The sequence below is a fragment of the Myotis brandtii genome, unplaced genomic scaffold (assembly GCF_000412655.1).
Source record: "Myotis brandtii unplaced genomic scaffold, ASM41265v1 scaffold18, whole genome shotgun sequence".
Taxonomy (NCBI): Eukaryota; Metazoa; Chordata; class Mammalia; order Chiroptera; family Vespertilionidae; genus Myotis; species Myotis brandtii.
The window spans coordinates 5037151-5064582 of record NW_005356674.1 but is presented as its reverse complement, the minus strand read 5'-3'; the positions used below and the strand labels follow the sequence as shown (position 1 = coordinate 5064582).

Below are 27432 nucleotides of genomic sequence, written 5' to 3'. Positions count from 1 at the left end.
TTTTTGCCCGAGGAGATATTTAGCCAGCAAAAGGTCAAGATGATTGAAGATGAAACCAAATGGAAAAGGAACAGGTACAAAAGGGACTAAGGCAGAGGGTGAGGGTCAGGCTTTTTTCCTCCCAAGAAGTATCCACTGCACTGTGTGCTGCCTTCCGCAGGCCCCCACCTGGGAGCTGCCTGCCTCACAGAAGACCAGCAAGCAGAGCTGGATTCTGGGCTTCCTAGGGCTCTTGTTGTAATTTAGTATAGACCTTAGCGAACTTGTCACATGTTACGGGGGTGGAGGGACTGGGTTAGCTTTATTTGTTTTATTTTTTGGTTGGCTCTGTTGCTAGTAGTTCTGAACCTAGCAATCCCAGAAGCATTCACGTGACAAGTAGTCTGAGCTTCCCTAACCCCATTCAAACACCCACACACACAACACCCTTCAGAGTCTGAAATCTTGCAGAAGCTGAGCTCTATTTAAAGCTGCAAGGCCCACAAAATTAAAGAAGCTGGAATGAGACAATGCAGGTAAGAAACCCAAGCAGTTCGTCTCAATCTGTCTTTCCCTAATTTTGGAGAAACGTTAATATACCTGGCATGGGCTGTAGAAAGCTCCTAGAGCAAGCTGGGGCTTCTGCTGACTTTTTCATCCAACACCAAGGGAAAACAAGGGGAGGGGTTCGCTTTATTTTTCGAAAGCCTCAGGAGGTGTTCTGTTATAAAGGGACATGGCTGAACAGGTAGGAAACAGATTCCCCATTGTGAATTCTCCTGATGGCTTCTGCTAGGATTATGGAGATGTCGATCACCTGTATTTTGGGACAGTGCCTCATCTTATCCTCCTGAGGGATGGTATTGGTGACCACTACTGCTTCGAAGCATGCATTGTTAATGCGAAAAATGGCCGGGCCAGAAAAGATCCCGTGAGTCAAGATAGCATAAATTCTGGTGGCTCCAGCTGCAAGAAGTTTGTCGGCTGCATGGCAGACTGTGCCACAAGTGTCAGCCATGTCATCCACTAGAATAGCCACCCGGTCCTTCACGTCCCCTACCAGCACCATGCGGTCCACTTCATTGGCCTTCTTCCGTTCTTTGTGAATCAAGGCAAAGTCAACATTCAACTGGTCTGCGATGGAGGTAACTCTCTTAGCTCCCCCCGCATCCGGTGAGACAATGGTGCAGTCCCTCCACTCAGAGATATTCTCCCGTATCCACTTCAGGACAGCTGGTTCTGCGTACAGATTGTCCACAGGGATATCGAAAAAGCCCTGGATTTGAGAAGCATGAAGGTCCATGGTGATAATATGATCTGCACCTGCGACGGAGAGCATGTTTGCAACAAGCTTGGCTGAGATGGGAGCCCGGCTCTTATCCTTCTTATCCTGCCGGGCATAAGGGAAGCATGGGATGACTGCAGTGACCCGGCTGGCTGAAGCAATCTTACAGGCATTAATCATGATCAAAAGCTCCATCAGGTTGTCGTTAATTTCACCACAGCCGCTCTGAAGAATGTAGACATCCTCTCCCCGGACACTTTCGCCAATTTCAACACAGGTCTCCTGGTTGCTGAATTTCGTAGTCAGCACCTTGGATAGCTCCAGGCCTAGGCGGTCAGCAATTTTCTGGGACAAGTCCAGGTTGGAGCTGCCGCTGAAGAGTTTGATATTCGGCATCTTGGCCCACTACCCTAGGCGCTGTTTGCTGGCGATCACTGCTGCGGCGGGACCCGAACCGAAGTCAGCCCAGAGACAGTACTAAAGGCTTCGTGTTGCCCCTCCACCATCTTAAAAGTCTTAATGTTAATTCATTAGAAACTCAGCACACCAGTAATACTAGCTACACTTCAAGTGCATAATAACCGTGTGTGGCTAGTGGCTTCCATAGTGGCGGCACAGACATAGAACATTTTCATTATTGCAGAGAGTTCTGTGGATGGCACTATGTTCCGAAGGCGGAATTCAGCTCACCTTCTATGACTAGATAAATTTATACTGGAACACAGCCACACCCATCCTTTTATATACTACCTATGGCTACACCCGCACTACATGGGCAGGGTTGAATAGTTGCAACAGAGACCATCTAGCCCATAAAATTCAAAGTATTTGCTATCTGGACCTTTACAGAAAATATTTGCCAAGGCCGCTCTCTACCCTTTCCCCAGAAAAATGTAAAAATGTACATGGCTACATATAAAACACAATTTTAGGAAATCTATGAACCCCTTACTTCCATCCATATTAACCAAGCTCAGGTGACAAGATTCTAGGCTAGTTACATTTTTCCAGAATCGTCTGATCCCAGTTTCAGGCTGCTGAAACAACAAATGCTAGAATTTTGTGATTTCAAAAGATTAAAAACATCTTTATAAAGTAATACCACTAGAGTTCACAGTAATGCTCTGTGTGCATTTTCATACAACATCCCTGATATCCTTTCAGTTTACTGACAAGCCCACCTCATTTAAGAATCAGACCCTTGCCTCTACTTAATATAAACCCTATCCTACTTTTAACCCTTCCTCTAAGAGTCTGTATTCAATGACTCTTTATTAGACTCACTACCCAAACCATCTGTTATCTATAGAGAGTTGCCAAAATGTTAAATAGTTCCCATCTTTTCCAATTCTTGAGGTCTTCATCAGTAAAACACCTGCATTTAGCCTTCTTCTTCCACTAGCTGTTCTGCTCATGCTCAGATACCTGCACATCCTGCTGCCAGAGACACACTTACTGAGCTGCCGCCTGAAGATCCTATAGCACATCTTTGCAGTTTTTGTTGAGTTACATATTGGTTAGAAGAGAATTTGTCCACACACTTGTCCATGCACACACACGTGCACACACTCACACATTCTAGATAGCATAGGTCCCTGATCTAATTAGCCAAGAGGACAGAATGTCATCTGAAGTCCTGGGGTGGGGACACACTAGGGGCAGGAGGTGATAATGGATACAGCGTGTTTCAGAATGGGCTCTCTTCAGCCCCCGGAGTCCCTAGCATAACACACTGATCTTTCCAGATCCAAAAAGCTCAAGCCTTACTCTGTCACTTTTTTACACTGACAATTTACATCCATCCAGAAAGAACGTAATCTAACAGTCTTTGTGCTTCTATAGAAATTTTAGTCCCTCCTGTAGTGTTTTTTTTTAACAAATTCGGCATCAGCAAGATCTGAACATCTTCATTTATTCAACCTGTCATTCTTTTTTGTTTTTAATTTATCAAGTACCTGCTATTTCCAGGAACAGTTCTAGATGTTGGAGATATACCAGTGGGGGTGGGAAAAAATGTGTTGCCTTGGTAATGTGTACATTCCACTGGAGAATACTGAAAATGAAATTAGTAAAAATAGACATGTAATATGAACTGAGATAGTGTTAAGTGTTATAAGGGAAAATAAGTAGGTCAGGGGATAAAGGGTGATGGGGGTGCACTTTCATCTGTGGGTGGTCTCGAAGGTTCAGATGACACTGGCAGAAAGCAGCAGGAGGAGAGACAAGGAGTGCAGGAGGAGACGACAAGGCCAAGACCCTGAGCGGGAGCCTGCTTGGTGTGCTGGAGGAGCAGCATGGAGGTCAGTGTGGCTTGAGCAGGGATAGGGAGGGACAGGAAAGAAAGATGTCAGAGGAAAAGTTGATGGCCATTAAGACTTGAACTCTTGCTCTAAAGGGTTTTGAGCAGATAAATAATGTTATCATGTTTAATACCATCTTGCTTTGAATGATATTTTGCCCCCTTCTTTTAAGCCTTCTGGGAAATATCATTATCTCTCAGTCCACCCAGACTGATTTAATTTTCCTTCTATCTGGATCACCCAGGCACTGAGTTAGGTCTAAGGACCTCAAGCCCTAATTCACTTCCCCTCAGCCCACCCTTCTCCCCTCCTCTCAGTCCACCTTTCACTCCAGCTGTGGCTGCAGGAATCAGACACGTGGAGAAGTAACCAGACAGCACCCGCGTCAGCCGACTCCACATCTTCTTGGTTCTGCCCCGACTTCCCTGCCACGGCCGTGTGGGATGACTGCAGGGACCACTCGGCCCTCTGTTGTGTGCACACTCTTGACGTGTGAGCAGGTTAACATCTTTTCACTAATGAGGGACAGAGCCAGTGGACAGATTCTTCCTTTGTCCCTTCAAAGGACAGTGAGGGACATTCCACACAGCTTCTCCAAGGCTCCCCAGCAAGATTGAACCCCAACTGTCCTTAGTGGCGATCAACTCAACAACACAATCTTTGATGTTCTTTCTCTCCTTCGCTTTTCACTCTTTTCAGTCCCCTGCACCTGTTCCCTGAAATCACTCTGCACCGTGAACTTCAGTTAAGCCATGTCTCAGACTTCTTTTGGGGGGAAACTAGGGTAAAACAGTGCTTTTCCCCTCACCTTCCTGACTCTGCTCCTACCTCTTCGTTCAAATATTCTTAGAGTCAGAGAGACCTTTTTTTCAACACCTTTTGGTTACAGATAAGGAAACAGAGGTCCAAAGAAGTTAATGTGCCTCTGCTATCATTTGTCTTTCTTGTGGAAAAGATAAGAGCCAGTGGAAAAAAACAAAAACATGTAAGGGACAACAGAGCGTGGCAGACAGGTCCAAGGTCAAGAATAAAACTTTTTTTAACAGAGAGAAACAAGTACTAGCCTTTGCCATGGCATAAAAGGAATTAGTGCCTGGGAGCTGAAATGGAGAAGTAACCGTACAATTTTTTTGTAAATAAATAATATGTTTAAGGATATTCAAAGTTCTGGGTCAATTGTATCTCTCTAGGGAGTTTAGTTTCTTAGCAAGGCAATCCCTGTATTTTCAGTGAGCAATGTCCTGACGAGATTCCGTGCTGCTGCTCTGGGTGAGTCAAGAGCATTCTGAAACAGGAATGGCAGGCTGGGGATCAGGAGGCTGAACTTCTAATTATACGTGGGCCATTAATTAACTCTGTGACCTTGAGCAAGTCATTTTCTCTCTCTGGGCTGTGCCTCAGTTCCTCCTTTACAAAATGACTATTAGTCTTAGAATGTTAACTTCTGAAGTGGCTTTGGAGCTCACCCTCCTTGTGTTGGTCCAAAGAAGAGAAGTAAGTTTCTGAAAGTCACCGGGAGAGAATCAGGTCTGGCAGTGTCACCCCGATCTTCCTGGCCCTCATCTGTGGATGAGTTTTGAAATCTTCCCCTGAAAACAAGTAATCCCAGGATGGAACTGTAAGATAGTATTTTTGCCCTGAAGGATCCCATAATCAAACTGAGGAGACATTGGCACATATAAATAGTTATTATAAGACAGCAAGTGAGACCCAATAAGCAGAACCATTTTCACTTTTTTGGCCAGTCTGAGAAGCAAGTTGTCAGGAAAATCAGTGAGATTTGAGCACAGCGTTGGAAAAAAAATGGGTGGGTGGATAAGCTCACTATGGATGTAACCAGAGCAAAGCCATGGACATGGGATCAGCCAGGAGGACACTGACTGGATCTGTCCAGCAGGACTGGGCGGGTGAATAGGGCTGATGAGTCATGGTCCTGGGGGAGAAGGAATTCTTTTTGTTTTGTTTTTAATATATTTTTATTGATTTCAGAGAGGAAGGGAGAGGGAGAGATAGAAACACCAATGATAAGAGAGAATCATTGATTAGCTCCCTCCTGCATACCCCACACTGGGGATCGAGCCCGCAATTCAGGCGTGTGCCCTGACCGGGAAATGAACCGTGACCTCCTGGTCGATGCTCAACCACTGAGCCACACCAGCCGAGCAGAAGGGATTCTTGGTGTCTTTCTTTCCTGGGGATAATTGGAAGCTAAATATAGTGAGGGGCTCTGAAGTTATTATTTCAGGCTGTAACAGCGGAAAATAAAAAGTGGAAACTATGACCAGTTCTTTTATGGTAATTAAATAGAGTTAAATCTGCTAATTTATTATTTGTCCTCAAGCAGTTTTTTATTTTTAAATGACATTTCAAGTATAACCAATACACAGTGTCCCTGGCACTAGGGCTAATTAGTACAGCGATTTTCAACCTTTTCCATCTCATAGCACACATAAATTAATTACTGAAATTCTGCAGCACACTAAAAAATATATTTTTGCCAACCTGACAAAAAATTAGTTATGATTTTGATTGACTTGAAAATATCTTGCCGAAACCGGTTTGGCTCAGTAGATAGAGCGTCAGCCTGTGGACTGAGAGGTCCTGGGTTCGATTCCGGTCAAGGGCATGTACCTTGGTTGTGGGCACATCCCCAGTAGGAGATGTGCGGGAGGCAGCTGGTCGATGTTTCTCTCTCATCGATGTTTCTAACTCTCTCTCCCTTCCTCTCTGTAAAAAAATCAATAAAATATATTTTTTTTAAAAAGAAAAGAAAATATCTCACCTAATAATAGACAAACATGTAAATTGACCATACCTTTGCTACGCTAGACAGCCAATCAGGAGAGTACGCAAATTAACCCAACAAAGATGGCGGTTAATTTGCACAAGTAGGCTCCAAGCGGCAGAGCGAAGCCGGACAGCCCCGGGGCTGCAGCAGCAAAGCCTGACGGCTCCAGCCGGAGCCCGGCCAGAGCGAAGGCCTGAGTCCCAGGTGCCAGAGGCAAACTGGTGCCAGCAGCCAAGGGAAGGGAAGGCCTATTGCACGAATCTCTTCGTGCAACAGGCCTCTAGTTAACAATAATAATTACCTATCCTTTTTGTACCAAAGTGACTTTTAAAAATCAGATTCCTATATTTGTATATAAGAATTTCTGGTACCAAGAATTAACTAATCAGATGCAACTTTATTATGAGATGTGACCAATAAGATGGAACTCTATTATATGACCTATATATTTATGGTTCAAGACAGGACATTCACACCAGCACAGCTATTATTATCATTTTTTTATTTGACAATCTAAGGGAAAAGAGGTCAGTGTCCCAGAATAAATAGTCAGATACTGCATGTTTTAAAAATTCTTGTGGTATACCTGTGTGTCACAGCACACTGAAATCGCTGAATCGATTGAATAATTAAGAACAATTGACATTTTTTGCTGGTAACTGTTTGAAACAGATTGTTTAAGTACAGTAGTTTAGAAGCCGAAATATATGTGGCTCACCCATCTTGATAAATTTCCCATTTTCAGTGGGATTGGTGGAAAGGTGAGGGAGAGATTCAAAGTTTTGTTTTCGGCATGGATAACTAGAGAAATATAGCCAGGGCAGAACATAGCAGTACATGTAAATTAAAAACAAAGGAGCAAGTAAGGAAATACTAAAACAACAAACAAAATAGAAATCATAAAATAGGATGAGAGACATAAGACCTAACATTTATGTCAATAAATGGCAGTAGATTAAAATCCATTGCTAGATGACAAAGACTTTCGTCCAAAACAAATTATAGCTCTATGCTCTATTCACTAAAAGCACAGTGGCACAAAAAATTTACAAATAAAAGCACAGAAAAAATGGACAAAAATAAAACAGAATATATTTTTAAATTATAAAAGAGGCAAAATAACATAGGAATGACAATATTAATACTGGTTAGAATAAAACTCAAGGGAGGAAAGTTTGGCCTAAAGAGGATTGTTTTATAAAAGGTGTGATCTATAATGAATGTATAATGTATAATGTATAATGTACATAGCATAGAAATAGAGAGCAAAAGCTATTAGAAGACAAAAGCTGGAAAGAAACACAACTGTAGAAAAAGTAGTATACCATATTTAGTCATCAGTAAATCACAGAGTTAGAAATAAACAGGATTTAAATATGCTTAATAAGGTTAATTTGATAGTTTATATGTCAAACTTTGTGCCCTACAGTTGATATACTCTTATTTTTAAAAATCCATGGATTATTTATTTTTAAGAAATTAATCTATACTGAACCAAAAATTTTAAAACTTCAATAAAGAAAAAAAAAGTGAACTTTTGGTACAATAAAAGCTAGGGTTAGAAATAAAAAATAAGACCTGGACAGTGTTGCTAAGTGGGTGGCAGGTTTGATTCCTAGTCAAGGGCATGTACTTGGGTTGCAGGTTCAATTCTGGGCCCCAGTCGGGGCATGTGAGGAAGGTAGCCAATTATGTGTGTCTCTCACATAAATGTTTCTCTCTCCTCTCTCTCTCCTCCTCCAATCCTCCCTCCATTTCTCTAAAAATCGAGAGGGGGAGGGGAAGTATCCTAGGTTGAGGATTAGATAGATAAAAAGAAAATCTTAAATAAGTATTAGGTATTAGAGACAATGAAAAGTTTAAATACGGTTTGCATAGAAAATAACAGCAGTGCAAAAACTACATGTCAATGCTTGTGGATGAAAGGTGATTAATATTTTATAGAAATGGCCAAAGCACATGTAAAGGTTGAAGGAAGGTAGATTGGTAATGCAAAAGCAAAGAGAAAAACAAACCTTAAGGCTCAATTCAGACAACAAATTCAGACCCTTGAGAGCTTTCATCATTTAATGAGAATGAAGATAAGTGACCTATGAATTCAGCTCAAAAAAAATCAAAAGGGCAAAATATACTTAAGGCATGAAAAGGAAAATAAAAAATAAAAGGGGAGTATAACTGGAAAGTCAGAAAACAATCACACATGAATATATTCAGGAGTTATATTGTTGAAAAATAGGTAAGTGTGCCTCTGACAAGTCTGCTATAAAGGGCATACCCACCCACCCCAACCCCCCATGAAGCTGGAGATACGGAGAGCAATCTGCTGCTTATCTGGGCTTCAGGGTTAGGAGAGCCTGTTCTTTGTAAGGATTTCTGAAATGGAAACATATACGTTGCTAGTCTTAGTTCTTCCAAAACGAAGCTGAAAGATCCACGCCTACCAGAGCAGTGACACAGCACAATCTGGTGCGACCTCGGATATCAGAACCGTCCTGTCCACCAAGGAACTGGAAGCCGGGGAGACCCACACGGATTTCCGCATCTGTGTCTGCTTTGCGTCTGCTCATCTCCAACTCCATCAGTTAGGGCGTAATCTAACATGAGGTGGGTGTGTGGGGTCCGCCCCAACTCTGTCGCCCTCGTGCTTCTAGATTGACAGAGAAGTACTAGGTGTGTGATTTGAATTGGGAGAAAGGTGGTACATTGGGAAGAAAGTATCACTCCTTCCCCACAGGGAGGCAACCTAGGAGCCGGCCAACGAGCTCGCGGTCGATTCCAGCTGCTGTGTTCAGGCTCCCCGTTTCAGAACCAGAATGGTGTTGTGTCCTGCCTACTGTCCATGGTAATCAGGCAGCCCATTTCCCCACTTGCCTTCACAAGCACCAGGCAGACATGTACCCGCTCCCAGATTTTGTTTTTGGCATTCTGGAGAAGCATTGATTTGCCCGTGCCCTTTAAGATTGCTTAGCAATGAGACCCTAGGAGGCAGGGAGCAGCATGGGATTTCACAGGTGGCTCTTGCTGCTCCCTGTTGCGTTTGCTTCCGCCCTCTGCTTCAGCTCGTTTTCATCGTCTTATTCCTCTATGGAGTATTGATATGAGTTTTTATGCTACAAGACTCATGTCTGTGTCGTCCTGTTATAAACCACCTGGAAGCCTTTTTAAGAGCATGAAAGGCATACGTCTGAAACGCATTACATGCACTTGGACACCCACGTCTGTGGTGGGAGCGTGGCATATACCACGTCAGGTGTGCGCCAGTGAGGCTCTGAGCTGGGGATGCATCTGGAGATTCAGACTCATCGAAGCCACCCAGAAATCCCGTCAGGCATCTCACAGACAGACACCTGCCGCGCTGGAGGGGCACAGAAGGAGGAGCTGGCATCCAGAGCATCACTTCACTCAGCCCTCTCTCCAGAGGAGTTTTGGCGGGAAGCTTGTTTACTACAATACAAGGAGTTGTACAGAACACAAGGATTACGGTTTAGATATTGGATTCTAGCAGCACCTCTGTGAAACAGTGGAAGGTGGAAGGAACAGGGGCTTGGGGTCAGACAGACCTGGGTCTAAACCTCAGACAGGAGAGTCAAAAGTTCCCTCACTGAGAGAGGTGGCCCACAGTGTGGCTTGGTGCTTCCCCTGCCCCTCCACACGCACCCACGCCTCACTCACTCCCTGCAGCCCCCACCCTGCCAAACAGAAGCTGGCGGGCCCAGCTCCGAGCTGCGTAAGGCGCCAAGCAGCCTCGTAACTGCAGCAGTCGTTGGTCGGATCTTTAAATGTCATATAGACATTTTTACACAGATATAAATTTCTAATTTTGCTTTTTCCTTTACACATTCCTTTGGCATATGTGCTAAGCACATGTTTAAAAAAACTAACTATAGTTCATTTCTAATTTTTCTACTTTAAAATGATCAGCACCTTACATCCTCATGCATAATTCATGGTGTAAACCAGAAGTTCCTTTTTGAGCTCCCGGCAGGGAGGGCAAGTGTGAAGGTACAGTGTGCGGGTCATTCATTCCAAGTTAGGACCCGCAGGAACTCCCTGTTAGACCCATTCCCGTCCAGGGCACAGACATTGGGCTGGAAGTGTCTCTGTGTCACTACACAGCATTCGGAAATGGCTGCACAGAAGAAAAATGCTCCCATATCCTGCGCTTCGAGGCTGTTGGTTTTTCCTTTGCTTCCTAGAGTCTGGAAGTAGGACTTTGTTTAAGCACACCTCTTCCTCTAGGTCCGTGGTCGGCAAACTGTGGCTCGCGAGCCACATGCAGCTCTTTGGCCCCTTGAGTGTGGCTCTTCCTAAGCCTTAGGAGTACCCTAATTAAGTTCATAACAATATACCTACCTATATAGTTTAAGTTTAAAAAATTTGGCTCTCAAAAGAAATTTCAATCGTTGTACTGTTGATATTTGGCTCTGTTGACTTATGAGTTTGCTGACCATTGCTCTAGGTCAGTGGTTCTCAACCTTCCTAATGCCACAACCCTTTAATACAGTTCCTCGTGTTGTGGTGACCCCCAATTTCATTGGTACAAATTGAACATAATTAAAGCATAGTGATTAATCACAAAAACAATATGTAATTATATGTGTGTTTTCCGATGGTCTTAGGCGACCCCTGTGAAAGGGTCGTTCGACCCCCAAAGGGGTTGCGACCCACAAGTTGAGAACCGCTGCTCTAGGTGATGCTTTTGGGAAAACTTCTGTTCATGTTCACATCTCTGAACTCAGGGTGCATTTTGTGGTTTCTGTCACCCAGATAGCACTCATGACGTAGTTACCATTGTCCAGGCATGGGCGCATGTCGGCCATGGTGGCTCATCTCATAATCTCTCTTTCATGGCAAATGCGTCATTGATATTATCCCTATTTGACTGCTGTTTAAAATGTCTTCACAAAGATTCACTGTGACTCATCATTGAAGCAAAAAGTTGTTGTGGATGTAGAGGGCATCAAAGTGGAGCAACAGGATAGAATCTTGGTATTTGTGGAACAAATGTTCATCCTTATAAAATGGTCTCCATTCCATTGGCCAAACAACAACCAAGTTCTCAATGGCACTAAGGGGAAGAAGACACTCACAGAGCCGCTGAAAGTGGGATGTGTTTTGTTGCTGAGATGCTTTTCAAAAGGGATGGCAGTTGCATACAGTGTGATGTAAATGAAGATACGCGTTTTTTAAAAAGTGTCTAGATAAGTCTAAAAGAGCTCTTCCAATGATTATAGAATAAAAATTGAAAATGTAAGAAAGCAATGTCATAGCTTGGCAGTATTTACTCTATCCTATTAGTGCATAAAACAATAGTATGTTGCTTCTTGTAGTTAATGAAATATGGTACTTAAAACAAAAGAGCTAGAATTTCCTTAGATAACCATTGTATCTATTGCCTTGTTAGCATGAGAAAACATGCTCATTCACTTTCAGAATCACAAGTCTGCCCACCAGCTGATGCATCCAGTGCTATCTGGCCATGGCATCCTGGGTTTGCCATGAACAACAAAGATTTCCTGGCATCCTAGAATGAGGGCGCTGTAAAGGCATCTTGGGGATTCTATCGTCTTACAGATGGAGATGCTGAATGAAGCTCAGATTCCAGAGACAAGGAACTACCCCGCTCCTGCCCCGCCCCCTGCCTAGCAGGTAGAGGCAGCTGCCTTTCTCCTTCGAAAGAAGGTATCTACAAAGACAACATTCTGAGCTTCATTCAGCATCTCCATCTGTAAGACTATAGAATCCCCAAGATGCCTTTACAGCGTCCTCATTCTAGGATGCTTTCTTACATTTTCAATTTTTATTCTATAATTATTGAAAGAGCTCTTTTAGACTTATCTAGACACTTTTTAAAAATGTGTATCTTCATTTACATCACACCATGTGCAACTACCATTTATTTAATCTGATGGACCATGAGCAGCAGGTGGACGCTTTGGGCACTGGGCGGAGAAGGGGAAGGAGAAGAGAAGCGGATACGGAGGACATTTCAGATTGGACAGCTGTTCAGTCAGCCTTTGGCCGTGCTGATTTTCCTCCAGGACACCTTCCCCACAATTCCCTTCCACCTTTCCCTTCTTCCCACTCCCACCTCCTTCCCTTGCTTTGGTCCACTCCTCTCCTCCATTCCCATCGTCTTCCAGGTGGGTGGTTAGTTTGGATGGGAAAGGAATGGGCATGTAGGGAGAAAGTAGCACAAATGGGAGGCCTTGAAAAAAACACTGTAATTGATCAGGAATTAGCGAGCTACAATCTGCCGCCTCTTTTTGTAAATAAAGTTTTATTAAAACAGCCACACCTGCCCTAACCGGTTTGGCTCAGTGGATAGAGGGTCGGCCTGCAGACTGAAGTGTCCCAGGTTTGATTCTGGTCAAGGGCATGTACCTTGGTTGCGGGCACATACCCAGTAGGGGGTGTGCAGGAGGTAGCTGATCGATGTTTCTCTCTCATCGATGTTTCTAACTCTCTATCCCTCTCCCTTCCTCTCTGTAAAAAATCAATAAAATATATTTTTTAAAAAAAACACAGCCACACCTGTTCATTGACATCTTGTCTACATCTGCTTTCACACTACAATGGCAGAATTGAGTAATTGTGATCGAGACCTTGTCCACAAAGCCTAAAATGCTTGCTCTCTGGCCCTTTACAGAAAAAGTTGTGGACTCCTGGTCTAGCTAAGTGCTTCCCCAAAAGTATTCTGCAGAATTCTACTTGTGCAAAATGTTAGAGAGGTGTTACTGCAAAGAAAAGGATTCTCAGTTCAAATAATTTTGGAAACCCTGCTTTTTTAATTATGGAACCTCTTATAGCCTTGAATAAGCTATCGTGCATTGTGAATTTCTGAGAGGTAGCGACGTGTGCAGCGTTTTCCCAAGTTTATTTGGGAACCCTTTTCTCACAGAGCACTTGATGGGTATCAAGTTCATCTGCATAAAAAGTGGGAGGGGAAATGTAGTGAAGTGTTTGCTTGTGAATGTTCCAGTTATCTCTTGGAAGGTCCATAAAGAACTGCTAATACCACTCACCTTCAGGTGAGGTGAAGCTGGGAAGGAGGCTCTCACTATATTTATTTTCTGCATTTTGACTTTTGGATTGTGCCAATATACTTTATTACCTGAACGATCAATTAATCAACCTGTCAAGCAACATAATTAAATTTGAAAACAAATTTAAAATGGTAAACCACTTTGGGAAACAGTTTTGGCAATTCTTAACAAACTTAAGTATACAGTGACCATATGTCCCAGCAGTTCTACTCCTAGGTATTTACTCAAGAGAAATGAAAACATATGTCCATATAGAGACTTGTAAACAAATGTTTATAGCAGCTTTATTCACAACAGTCCTTCTCTAGAAATAACCCAAATGTTTAGCATCAGATGAATTAGTATACCAATTGGAGCATATCTGTTTAACGGAATACTACTCAGCAATAAAAAAGGACAAGCCACCGATGCATGCAGCAAATGGACAAATTCCATAGCTATTGGGATAAATTTCACAGATGTTACACTGAGTGAAAGCCAGATACAAAAGATTGTATCTAAATCCACTTATGTGAGAATCTAGAACAGATGAAACCCACCAATAGGGATGGTAATCAGATCATTTTTTGCCTAAAGTGGCTGTCGGGGAGATTTGACTGCAGAGGGCCAGGAGGGAACTTACTAGGGAGATGGAGATGTTGCATATCTTGATTATGGTGGTGGCTGCACAGTTGTGTACCTTTGCCGAAACTCAGCAACCTGTACACTTGAAATGTGTGGGTTTTAAACATATAAATCATATGTCAATAGAGTTCATTTAAAAAAAAAAGAAATGTCTCCCTCAAAAGGAAGCAGTGAAGAAGGAAGGGTGTTCAGTAACTAGAAGATGGGTCACAGTTACCTCCTGATGTCACTTCAGACTGTCAGAGGGTGTCAGGTGAACAGCCCCAGTGCTCTGTGTAGTGTGGTTGTAAACAGGATACGTCTCTGCCTACAGTCTGGGAGTCCCGGAGACATGGAGAGAAATGAGGAGACCCTGTCTGCATCTGTTGTGTGTTTATCCCAGCCAGCGGGGGTTCTGGGCTGGAAACCAGTATGTGTCTTGGGTACCTGAGTTGTTGGCAGCTGTGGCTGGAGTAAGGGAAGAACAGCTAAGCAAATCTCAGTGTCAAGGAACTACCCCACTCCTGCCCCGCCCCCTGCCTGGCAGGTAGGGGCAGCTGCCTTTCTCCTTCGAAGGAGGGTATCTACAAAGACAACATTCCCAGTTGGGCTGTGAGGATTAGAACTCGGCTTGGGGATTAGAACCCTTTAGGGATGTGCTTCAGTCCTGATCCTGATTATTGTCTTGGGTTCAGTTCAGAGGCAGAGTTTGAACTGAGTGTGGACTGGAGCCAGGCCAGCGTGGAACAGTCCTCAGGAGCCTGACTCTGCTTGTCTTCTCTAAGCCCTGCTGAAGTGAGGAGTCCTTTGATCAGGTGGTGAGCTTACTGGGAGCAGAGGTAATCAAGAATTACCACTAACGACCCTGACTGGTTTGGCTCAGTGGATAGAGCGTCGGCCTGCGGACTCAAGGGTCCCAGGTTCGATTCCGGTCAAGGGCATGTACCTTGGTTGCGGGCACATCCCCAGTAGGGGGTGTGCAGGAGGCAGCTGATCGATGTTTCTCTCTCATCGATGTTTCTAACTCTCTCCCTCTCCCTTCCTCTCTGTAAAAAATCAATAAAATATATTTTGGGGGGAAAAAAAAGAATTACCACTAACGGGTTTTTGCAGTGGGCAACATCCATAGCTGGAAGAAGAGAAGGAGAGTAAAGAAAAACTGAAATATATTTACGTCTGCATCTTGGCTCCACCTTGAATAAATCTAGTAACCTCTCTGAACCTCCATTTTGGGGAACAAGACCCACCTCACAAGTTTTTATGATTAATCAATTTATAGGAGTAAAATACCTGCCAACAAAGTGGATGCTTAATAAACGTGTACTATTATGCACATTAGTGTTTCCCACCCATGGATAAGCTTACTTTTCAGAATTTGCCAGAATTGTATCTGCCAATCTGCATTTTATTACCCGTGGTGGGCAAAGAGGTAATCGCAGCCATCTCTGTGGCTGAGATCATGATGGTAGTTTATCTGGAAAACACAATGCCACACTCCACTTTGCCCTCTATAAATATTTGTTGAATGTGTGAATGGAGAAGTGAACAAATGGAGGGATGGTAGAAGAGAACTCAGGTTTCTCCTCTTCCAGGAAGCATTCCTGGGTTCCTCCAGCTTTCATGCCCCCGCCCCCCCCCCGCCCCCCGTCAAATGGCTGCATATAAAATCTGCTCCATTCAGCATAGTCCTGGCTTATGGCCCAACTTCCCTCATGTCCTCCATGTTCTTTGTGTTTGTTCTTGTCTCCTTGGCTTGACTTGGATGAGATTTTATTAGTGTTTCCTCCAGAAAGCTACCTCATGTTTACATTGAATAATTCAGTCACCTAAATCCATATATTTAAACCCCAAAAGAGAATAATAAAGAGGTGGAGGGTGGGTACCCTTATAATCATATAGGACATGGACTAAGATTTCTTCTTTTCTACCTCATGGGGTTTTGTGAAGATGAAGATGAAATGTGAGAACCCTTAGTTGAGTGCCTGGCACATGGCAGGTGCCCCATAGGTGCAAAGTTAGAATTAGCAGTAGTGTCAGCATCAGCACTGGGAGAAGTCGGGATGAGGGGGAGGAAAGCCTGAGTCCCCGAGCACACAGCCTGGAGGCTGCTTTCCAAATTCAATTGTGAAATCTAATTCGTGCTCAAAACCTAAATTATACCTTGGAGTGCGGGCATCCTGCCTTGAAATGGGGAGTCGGGCATTTCACAGGATGCACAGCTGTGTTGCCTGAGCCGCTTTGTTCCAGGCAGACACTGAACCTTTGGCAGCCGACAGGGCAGTGCCAGACGGCCTGCAGCCAGCCGCCCACCGGGCCTGCGAGCATACCAAGCAGCCCCGCAGGACGCTCTGGGAGAATATTACAGGGCTCAGGAGCAGGCGAGCTGTGTGCCAGAGAGAGCAGGCAGCCTTCTCTGCCGTCAGCCTCCACGTGGGCCTCTGCCTGCCCACCCTCCTCTCAGACACGGCCACCAGCCCTGCCAGCCTCCTCCCCTCCTCAGCAAGCTCTTTAGTGAGGAGGAGGGGTGCTAAGAAATGTCACTTCAGACTGTCAGCAAGCCACAGAGGGTGTCAGGTGAACAGCCCCAGCGTCTGTGTAGTCGGTGACCCTCGGCACGGGCCAGGGCCTGTGACTTTTCCTCCTGCTCCTGGCTCTGGGGAATCGGAAGGAAGGACAGACAGACGCTGGTGTGCACGGGTCCCAGGACTGTCCAAGGGCTTCCTCAGGTGAGGAGCGCACTGGACCAGACCCCAGGGGCGGGTCTGCGGGCTCTGCGCAGAGGCGTTGTTATTGGGTTTGTAGGAGACACCATGGGCTTCTCCAGGGCCTTCGGGGCCCTTGATGGGGCTGCCTCCCAACTGTGTCCACCTGTCTGTCCTTCTTCCCCATGGCTCTCGTCAGAACCTTCCAGAGCACACCCCCTGCGCCAGGAAGCCAATGCTGGGTGGGACTCGCCCTACAACCCAAGTCCTGGCAAACACCTTACCCAGCCCTTTATAACTTTGGGAGGAAATGAAGGCCAGTTTGCTTATGTTGCAGGAATGGAACCTGCAGCGAGGGCGCAGCATGCGCTAGGGCAGCGGTTCTCAACCTGTGGGTCGCAACCCCTTTGGCAGTCGAACAACCCTTTCACAGGGGTCACCTAAGACCATCCTGCATATCAGATATTTACATTACGATTCATAACAGTAGCAACATTACGGTTATGAAGTAGCAACGAAAATAATTTTATGGTTGGCTCACAACATGAGGAACTGTATTTAAAGGGCCAGAAGGTTGAGAACCACTGCGCTAGGTCTTGGGAGGGATGTGCAGGCAGTGGGTTCATCTCAGCCTTCTCCTGTCTCTCTCCGCCATACGGGCTGGATGTTTGAACCGCTTGTTAATCACTGAAACAAGCAAAGTATAAATGGGACAAATACACACGTGCACGTGCCCACACGCACCCATACTGTCACATCACCGGACGCACATTACTTACTGCTTCCTGTTGTTGACATTGTCTGCAAAGAAGTAAATATCTCTAATTTTGTGATAAGCATTCGGCTGCAAATAACTCAAGTGCGTGGAATTACTTCCTAGTATTTAAGTGTTCTTTTATTCTCACAGTTTCCAGAAAACTGAGCTCCTAATGCGAGTCAGACAGGGAGCCCAGTTCTGGGGCTCTCAATGCTCAGGAACCTCCCAGCCCCAGGGAGTCCCCTAAATGCAGCAGAAACGAAAACCACAGTTACCTCCTGATGCATACCTGGCACTGCGTGGGGCCTCTCCGCCCCTCGGTCTCACACCCCCACCCCTGACAGTGGCCTAAAGCCAGGCGTTGTCATCCTTATTATTCAGCCAAGGAAAGCAAAGCTGATAATTTGCCTGAGGTCCCACCTCAACTCACCTGATTGATCCTACGTCCCACTGACCCCAGCCCCATGCCTTCCAGCCTCGCCACTGCGGGCTCTATGGGGAGATGGGCCACAACATGGATGGGAACAGCGTGCCCGGGAGCACTGGGCAGGGAGCCCAGTTTCTGTCCAGAAGAGACGAGGGACCCTGACCTTGTCACGACACAGTGACAGTTCAAGTTGGGTGCCCAGCAGGAAAGGGGTGTGGGCGGAAGTGCTCAGGGAGGATGGGTGTGTCGGTGCCAACACCTCCTCTGGCTTCCATGTGTGAGGGACAGGGCAGTGCGGCCCTGGGTGAAGAGAAAGACGCTCTGATTTCCACGCAGCCGCTTCCCTGGTCAGGAAGGTCATAACTGTTTCTATCACGTGGGTAGCCTTTACTCTGACCCCTCGGCTGGAATTTGAACAGGTTAAAAAACTGTGTGTTCAGGTTGTTAGACTCCCTGACCATTTCACCTCCAAGCTCCACGCGTTGACTCTGCGAATATTAAGAAAGGTGAGACTCGGGTGGAATATAGATCGAGGCAGCCATGCTCATGGGATTTTCTCCTCTTTCTCTAAGTGGGATCCAAAGTGGGTCTGTGGGTGCAGATCTCACCCAGGGAGCTGGCAAAGTTGCCTGCAAACCTCCCTTCAGCTAAGTCCCCCTCCGGACCTCCCCCATACGATGTCCTCACCCTGTCCCCGCTGTCTCACCTCTGCGGAACAATTTTTTTCCCATTTTTTTTAACTTTGGCATAATGTTAAGCTTGCAGAAAAGTTGCAAAGGTAAGTCAGAGAGTTTCTATATACCCTGCACCCAGCGTCCTCTGCTGCTAGCATCTCACATTGCTGTGGCGCATTTGTCACGACTAAGGAGCTAAACTGATAGATTATTATTTAACTGAAGCCCATACTTTACTCTCATTGTCCTCATTTTTCCTCAAGTCCTTTTCCTGTGCCAGGACCCCAACCAGGAGACCCCATTACATTGAGTCGTTCTGTCTCCTTAGGTACCTTGTAGCTGTGACAGTTTCTCGGCCTTTCCTTGTTTTGATGACCTTGACAACTGTGAGGAGTACTGGTCAGATATTTTCTAGAATGTTCCTTAATTGGGTTAAGTGTTTTCCTTATGATTAGACCAAGGCTGTAGGTTTGATGGCGGGAAACTGCCAAGGTTAAGTGCCACTTTCCTATCGAGGGTACTTGCTGTGACTTCATCGCTGTTGGCGTTGACCTTGACCACCTAGCTGAGGTAGTGTTTGTTGGGTTTTGTGCTGTAAAACATGGAACATTTTTACGAGCCTTTTCCTTTTATTTGGGAGAACACAGGGCCGTCTGGACTGGTGCATTTGTGTTCTTTCCCGTGATGTCAGCGAGATGTTCACTGAATGCTAAGGACCCTGTTCTTTTATTAGAAGCCGAGTTGACCTTTTCAGGCATCTCATTCTGACTCTCATTGTCATTGTTTGGGGAAAGTCTTTGAGAGAACATCTTTGTTGTGTGAGTTTGTGTTCCTGTCATAGTTGATTTTCTTCCCTTGTAAATTGGCAGTTCCGTGAAGGAAATGGTCATGTCTTCAATGTGTGTGTGGGCTCCACGTGCTCTATACATATGCTGCATACATACACGTATTAAAGGCATGTCTTCAACATGCAAGCCCCATGCACCAGCCTCTAGCCTCCTCCCAGCCCACAAAGTGCAGGTACGCCAGAAGCTTCATGGCACTCCTGGGACACATTTGCTCCTTTCTTCCTGGGAAGCTGTAGACAGAGAAATCGTGATGCTGTAGAAAGAGCCCAGAATTGGGTGTTTCCCTTTCCTTGAGTCTGGGCAGGAGCACAGGCCAGTAGGGGATCCAAATCCAAATGAGCCTGTTGAGCTCCGGCACGAGAGACTGGTGTCGAACCCCAGAGTGGCCACTGGACGAGCAGCAACTTCCCTTCTACACAGAGGGCATTCCAGTCACTGTTGCTGCCTCGCGAACCCCAAACCTTCGTGGCCTAACAACACTAATCATTCATTTTGCTCATAAATCTGTACTTGGGGCAGGGAGCCCTTGCCTCTGCTCCACCGAGACCCCTGGGGGAGCTGGACCGGGGCTGGGAGACCCACTCTCAGATGGCTCGGCCCGTGGCTAGCAGTTGGTGCTGGCTGTCCCCTGGAAGTCCAACTGGGACTGAAGGCCAGGGGCCTCCATTCCTTCCAGCTGGGCTCCTTCATGGGCTCCTCACAGCGTGGCGCTGGCCTCTGAGAGCAAGCACCAAGAATGGGAGCCGGGAAGGAGCTGTCGCTTTTATGCCTGGCCTCAGCAGTCACATAGCATCTCCGCAGCCATCGCCACCACCCACCCAGGTCCCAGGGGAGGGAACACAGACCCACCGCTCACTGGGAGCTGCATTTTTAATTGGGATCATCACAGCTATTCTGTCATTGCCTGTCTGCATAAAGCGCTCCCCTGCTCACGTGAGACATTGCTTTGGATCAAAAATCTCTGTCCCTGGGGTCTCAAGCAGCCAGGGTCAGAGAAACCGGGTTTTAAATTCTAGCACTGCTACCTGGTGGCTGCTTTGGCCGTAGACAAATGACTTAACCCTGTGTTAGCATGGATGTGATGGGAAGTCTTGGGTGGCAAATTTATCATTTTGCCTATTTCCTGCTCCCAGGAGAGGGCCTGTGGGGTGTGTGTGTGTGTGTGTGTGTGTGTGTGTGTGTGTTCACGCGTGCATCGATGTGTCTTTGTTAGGGAGCTGTGATCTGTCAGCCCCAGAGCTGCAGCACAAGGTAAATTCACACTTGCCAGAGGTCACAGGTGTGTCTGGGGCACATGGGCCCATCTCACATGGATTTCTTACTTGCAGTGCTTTGAGATTGTACTCTGGGAAACACAGTCATAGACCTCATCCATTCAACTGTTGAGTCAGTGATCTCCAGACATTTCTGGAACCAGGTGATGGCCTCAGGTAGCTGTAATCACCAAGCAGAACCTGACCTTTAGCCCTGTGGCCAGAGCCACATGTCCAGCAAGACTTGATAGAATTTGGAATATGGCTGCCTGGAGAGAGGGCAGCAGCCAAGATTTGTACCCAAAACTCCTCGCTTTCATAAAGAAGCCAGGGTCACAGGCATGAGTACTGCTTAAGAGCAGTCACCCAACTTACCCTGCAGTAATGAATTATCTGTATTTCTGAGTAAGAGAAACTGCTCCGAGGAATGAATTTATGTTCGGTCTTTAAAATGAAAGGGGACATTGAAGTTCAGAGCCCCTGGAATACTGGGGTCACAGTGATGGAAGGAGAGCACTGTAAGTGCAGGGTGTTAGTGGGATTGGGAGGCAGTGAGCTGGCCCAGGTCCCTCGCAGCCCTAACCCCGTAGAGCTGGCCTGGGCCAGGGCAAGTTGATTCATTGTGTTGGGCTTCAGCCTTCTCGTCCATAAGGTGAGAGAGTTAGATATCAGAGAGTCCTAATTAAAAGTCCCTTCCAATCATAAGACGATCCTCTTGAAATTAGAAAAGCTTGTTTCCCAGCAAGATTGTACATTACTGCCCTGTAGGAGGCAGGCTCCCTGAGGGTCAGACTCGGTGTGCTGTGGATACTCTTTCCTAGTGTTGTTGAAACTTCAGATGTAGAAGCTAAATTTCCACGTGTCTCGTTATCTGTGGCTGCCAACAAACCACCCCAAAACAGTGGCTGAAAGGAGTAAGCTATTTTTAAAAATATATATTTTATTGATTTTTTTACAGCGGGAAGGGAGAGGGATAGAGAGTTAGAAACATCGATGAGAGAGAAACATCGATCAGCTGCCTCCTGCACAGCCCCTACTGGGGATGTGCCCACAACCAAGGTACATGCCCTTGACCGGAATCAAACCTGGGACCCTTCAGTCCGCAGGCTGACGCTCTATCCACTGAGCCAAACCGGTTAGGGCAGGAGTAAGCTATTTCATTCACAAATGTTAGGGTTGACTGGGCTCAGCTGGGGGCTCCCACTTAGGGCCTGTTGTGCGGTTGCCATCCAGCAGTTCTGGGCCAGGGTCATACTCGGCTCTTCACGCTGATGTCTGAGGCCTGGCTGGGGCTGGGGCAGCTGAGCCCCCTCTCACTCTCCACATGGTCTTTCCACTCCCTCCACACGGCAGCCCCTACATGGGGCTGAGGCCCCCAAGAGAAACCTGCAGAAGCTGTGTGACCCATTCTACTCTGGCCTCGGACTCATGTGGTGTCACTTCTGCTCCGTTCTGCTCATTGAGGGGGTCACACTGGTCCACGAGGTTCAACGGGAGGGAGGCAGACTCCACCTCCTGGTGAGAGGAGTGCCAAGAACTTGCAAATACCACACATTGGGGAGGGCCAAGCTGCCTGCTGCTTACCGATGGGGGTGGGTGGCTTAGAAGGCTTCTCAGACACCTTCGATGGTGCCGTGGGGTCTAGAGGCAGAGGAGAAATCGTTGGCAGTAGAAACCTAGTTTAATGGGGAGGGATGCTCTACTTAGAAGAACATGTTTTACATTACAAGGAAAGTGAGCTAAAACTCTGTTTTTATGTGTAAGGGGAAATGTATCCATGTGTCTTGTATGTGTGAGTAAGCAAGTTTAAGAGAAAATTTTTACCTAAGTTAATTAATTAAGCAGTGGGATACCAGGCTCGGGGAAGAGGAGAAAATTAGAGCAGGGATTTCCAGCCCGCTTACTGTACTACTCCAAGTCCCCTCCTCCCACCCCCGTTAGTTGCGAAATAAAGTTAATTGGCTGGATTGTTCAAAGAACACCCAGTGTGTCCTATAGAGTCCTGAAGTGGAGAAAGAAGAATGCAGGTAAGAGGGAAGGAGAGTCCAAAGACCGATGATAGAAAATCGGTTCCCAAAAGATTGTGGGTCATTGCATTTGATTGTACAGAGCAGCCCGCGGGGTGGGCATTGAGAGAAAGTTGAGACTATAGACCCTAGAGCCAGGCAGCCAGGTTCAAATCTCAGCCCAACATTCCCCAGCCGAGTGAGAGGGCTGGTCCTGCACCTCTCTGTGCTTTTCCTCGGGCACATCAGGGAGCTAATAGCGGCTGCCTCACTGGGTGGTTGTGAGGACTGTGTCAGGACAGGCCTAGCCCTGCGAGCAGCACGTGACGGGTAGGAAGCACTCCGTTCATTTTAGCCTGTGCTCTCTTCACCAATTCCCTCCTCGCCTTTGCCAGATGCAAATGTCATGCCCAATATGGACAGTGGGCACCCGACCAAACAAACAGAAGGAGCAGGGCCTTTTCTTCCCCCTGGGTCCTGGGATCATGGATGTATTGGAATTCTAGGTAGGAGGTGGCCTGCGTGCACATCTGGGCTCCCATCAATCTGTGGGTTTCCACCCCGCACACACTCGTCCTTATCCCGATATGCTATGAAAATCGGGTCCACATTTAAAGCACGTCCAGCTAGATTTTAGGTTTAGTCTCTCTTATATATTTGGAATTAGTACCTCAGGGGCCATTATGCAAAACAATGCAAATGATATGCAGAGAGGCCCGGAGCCCCAAAGGTGGGGAGCAGAGTGAGCAGGCCAGAACAAAGGGCTTTGGGTGAAAATTTGCATCTGCTGAGAGGAAGGCCTTGCACAGCTATTGTGACAGTATGCTGCCCTTCGCCTTCAGGGGTTAACCTTTGGTGCCCAGGAGGAGAGGTAAACTCGGGTCTGATTTCCATGCTGAAAGTGACAGTGGAGGCTGGAGGTGTTTGGGCACTGTGACATTGTAGCAGTTTTTATGATGCAAATGGAAAGTTGCTTTGAAATAATAGCTAAGATCCAGACTCTGTCCCCCACCAGCTGTGTGTTCTTGGACGAGTCACTTCCCTCCCTGCTCTGGGAAATGAGGGCATTGCATTAAGTTACTTCCCGGGCCCCTTGCACTGTGACAGCTACATGTCTCCCTCTGGGTGAAAACCCTTTGCAGCCAGGATGGCAGTATCCACTCATTGTACCAGAGGTTCACTCTGCATCCAAAGAAGAAATGGCTAAGAGGTCACTGAACAATCCTTCTAGAGAAAACTGACTTTAGAGCATGCAGAGGCAAAAGATTTTCTGACACTGTGAGACTGACACAAGCAGGGTTCCAGTCATATCTTTCCAGCTGGGAGGATTTTAGCCCCTGGAACATTCCTGGTGGGAAAGCCTGGGGAATTTCTTTCCTGAGTGTTATAAAGACCAGGATGCTTTAACCCCTCTGCCTCCATAGCGCTGCAGCAGTTCTGGCAGCCAGAGTGGTTCCAGTCCCACCCAGGCGTGTCACTGGGGTCAGTTGGGGGCTCTCTGAAAGCTTGGCACTGCCCTTTCTGTTGCCACAGACCATTGTGTCCTTGGCCTCCACCCCAGGAATCTTCTGAGCCCTTCAGTTTAACTCCAGCTGTTGTGGCAGCCAGCAGCTGGGCCCAGGTGGGACTAGACAGGCCCTCTCTGACTCGCCCATGGGCGGTGCAGGAGCAAGGAAGTGCAGTGGACCAAGCCCCCGTGGAGCCGCGTGGGCCAGTGGGGATGGGAGCTGCAGGGTGTGATCTTACCTGGACAATTCGAGGGGCATCTACTCAGCTCCTCCCAGGTCCCAGCGAATGTGAGTTGCCCTCTCTAATCAGCTCATACCTTGCCCTCAGATTGATTTTCCCCGTCTCACTCACCTCAGATCAGACCCCATGGCTGATCACTTCCCAAAATGAACTACCTACACACAAGCCCCTGCCTCCACCTCTCTTTTTTTGGGGGGGCGGGGGGGTCTCTAATATAAGACACTTACTTGGGCTGCCATAACCAAGTACCACTGACTAGGGGCTTGAACAACAGAAATGTGCTTTCTCGCAGTTCTGGAGGCTGAGGGCCAAGGTCACGATGCTGACAGTATTGGATTCTAATAAGACCTCCGTCCTTGGCTTGCCGAGGCTGCCCCCTCACTGCGTCCCCTCGGGCCTTTCCTCTGCACAGGAATTCAGCATCCCTGATGCTGCTCTCTGTGTCCTCATCTCCTCTTGTCAGGACACCAGTCAGACTGGATAAGAGCCCACTCTGTGGTTTCATTGTGTCCCAGTCACCTCTCTAAAGGCTCCGTCTCCAAACACTCACACTCTGAGGTACTGGGGGACTTAGGGGGGCACAATTCAGTTCATAACAACACTTATATTGAACCAAGGCCCTCAGGAGCCAAGCAGGGGCTCATAATGGAATGTGCCTCATACAGAACATCAGAGGCCTCGATACCGGTTCTTAGATCGCCCCTGTGGTTTAAGCTGCAGGGGGGAGGCGGACTGAGCCTGAACTGGTCGGAGCACAGCAGTACGTTCCTCTGTGGATGCAGGTCCCGTCTCCTTCTTCCTCCTCCTGTGCCATTGGTGCTGTTTAACCAGGAAAAACATGCATGTGGGATCCAGCCCTGTTTCAAATACTTCTGATACTGTGGGACCTCGAACGTGTTCCTTAATCTCTTCTACCCCAGCGGGTGGTTGAGGACTGAATCACGCGTGAAAGGTGGGGGTGGGGTAGCTGCTCGGTAACCAGTTTTCAGGACTGACTTGAACAAGCAGAGCTGGATGTCTGGGCTACGTCACGAATGAACGTTTGGGAAAAATAGGTTGTTTAGGGCAGATTGTTCCTAGAGATCATGGGAGCTACAGTCTCTATTGGAGCTACAGTCCTCAGCCTCCCCTGGCCCCTCACTGAGAAGTGAAGTGCAGGGTGAGGAGGACACTGGTCCCCTCCGAGACCCCGCACTCCACCTAAGTTGGAGGTGGCCCCAGGGTGGTCCTGGGCCTCATGTCAAAGGCCTGCCAGGAAGTGATCTCCCCTCCTGGCTCCCCGGAAGCTCACCAGGCCCCTGCCTTCCCTGTCAGCAGCTCTGCTGACTGTCCCAGGAGCTGGCCATCAGCCCTGCTGGAATGTGGGGGAGGGGCCCTGAGAGAGTGGCCAGATGGAAATGGTTTCTGCTCCGCCATTGCTGGGCGGCCAGCAGGGCTGAAGGAAGGGCGAGAGGGACCCAGGGGCTCATGGGAACAAGCAGGAGTTCACAGGTCGGGATCAGGCTCAAGGCCGCTCCTGGGCGGGGCAGGCCGGCTGTCTCCAGCTGGACCTCGGGGATGCTCGGGTGCTTAGTTCCGGGGTCACAGGTTCTCAGGTTAGGAAGGCCCGGGCCCCCAGCCTCTCCCGGCACCTCACCTCTGCCCTCTGTCTCCCTCAAGGCTTCTTCCTGACCTTGGCGCTGACCGAAGCTCTGGCGTTTGCTGCCCAGGAACCATCTCCCAGGAACTCTCTTCAGGTCCTGCCTCCCGGCACCATGGTGACCCCACCGCTCAGCTCCACCAGTCGCTCCGCCCTGGTGGCCGCCCCCTCCAGCATGACCTTGAGCCCCCGTCCTGATGGGCCCTTCTCACAGGCCGAAGCCACCGTGGCAGCAGCAACACCCTATCCAGAGGGACACCCTCCTGCAAACACCGCCTCCACCACGATGGCCACGGCAACCGCCCGCCATGCTGACGGCCCCCTGAGCACAGGGCCCCTTCCTGCAGCCACGGCCACGGCCACGGCCACGTGTCCTCCGGGGAGGGCGGGAGCAGCACAGCCTCTGGGAAGGCAGATGGGCAGGAGCTTCCAGCTGAGACTCGGTGTCATTGCCGAGCGAGCTGGGCACATGGCTGGAATGTCTCCACAGGATACAGTTCACTCTGAAACAGTAACCCTAAGACCCACGCCAAAAGCGGGGGCAGAACCCGGCCTTTCTTCCCATCCCTGAGGCTCTGTTCCTTGTAAAGAACCGAAAGGGTCGCAGAACAGTTTGGGGTGCAGTTCTCTCTGCCTTACAAACAAGGGGCTGCATGACTTGCCCCAAGTCCTGCCACTAACTCATGCCAGAGCGCTGGCCACCCCTCCCCGCCGGCCGCTCCCCCCTCCGGTCCCACACAGGGCCTGTGCCAACGCGGCTGACGGCCCGCCCTTTCCTCACTGAGCAAAGGGAAGCTGTCAGTGGCTGGGCTGCTGCAGGGCTGTGTGACAGCGGGCTCACTGTCACACTGATGGCAACTCCCAGGCCCCTGCCCCGTCCTCGACCCACCCACAGAAGCCATGGCCTGCATCCCCCGCCTCCCCCACCCCTTCCCTGGGTGAGGCACGTGGTGGGCCACCTGGTGCAGCGCCCCCGCCAGCCCACAACCTGCCCCAGTGCCTTCTCTGCGCCCTCGCGGTGACTCCCACGACAGCTCCAGCCACAGTGACTCCTGGCTCACTGTCACCCTGCCCGCACTCGGGGGCCCCTCGGGAAGAAAGGAAGGCCCGAGGGGCAGGAATCAGAGCTCCGCGCACCTGGGGCAGAAGCACCAGGGGGTGAGAGCCTCTCAGGTCTTCAAAGGCAACGCCACAGGGTCCGCGGAGCCCGAGCCCTCCACCCTCACCCCCTGGAATTCCTCCTCCTCGCCACAGCCCCAGACGGTGGCCGCAGCCATGGCGCCCAGCAGGACCACATGGGCACCAGGCACCACCCCCTTGGTGCGCACGGAAGCCAAGCCGGGCCTTAGAGCAGACCAGGGGGGTGGTCCGACCCT

General features: G+C 48.1%; 2 protein-coding genes across 2 annotated transcripts in view; one reads left to right on the top strand and one right to left on the bottom strand.

The window, feature by feature from the left end:
* The window catches only part of TMEM108 (transmembrane protein 108), a 245803-nt gene that overhangs the window by 200549 nt on the left and 17822 nt on the right, over positions 1 to 27432 (top strand). Inside the window, exons 3-4 of the mRNA XM_005863671.2 lie at positions 26077 to 26536; positions 27091 to 27424. Of these exons, the coding sequence (XP_005863733.1) occupies positions 26077 to 26536; positions 27091 to 27424 (794 nt within the window). The remainder of the gene's footprint in view (positions 1 to 26076; positions 26537 to 27090; positions 27425 to 27432) is intronic.
* LOC102249608 (ribose-phosphate pyrophosphokinase 1) lies at positions 326 to 1768 on the bottom strand. Its single transcript, XM_005863575.2, has one exon. The coding sequence runs from the start codon at positions 1658 to 1660 to the stop codon at positions 704 to 706; it is 957 nt and encodes a 318-aa protein (XP_005863637.1). The 5' UTR covers positions 1661 to 1768; the 3' UTR covers positions 326 to 703.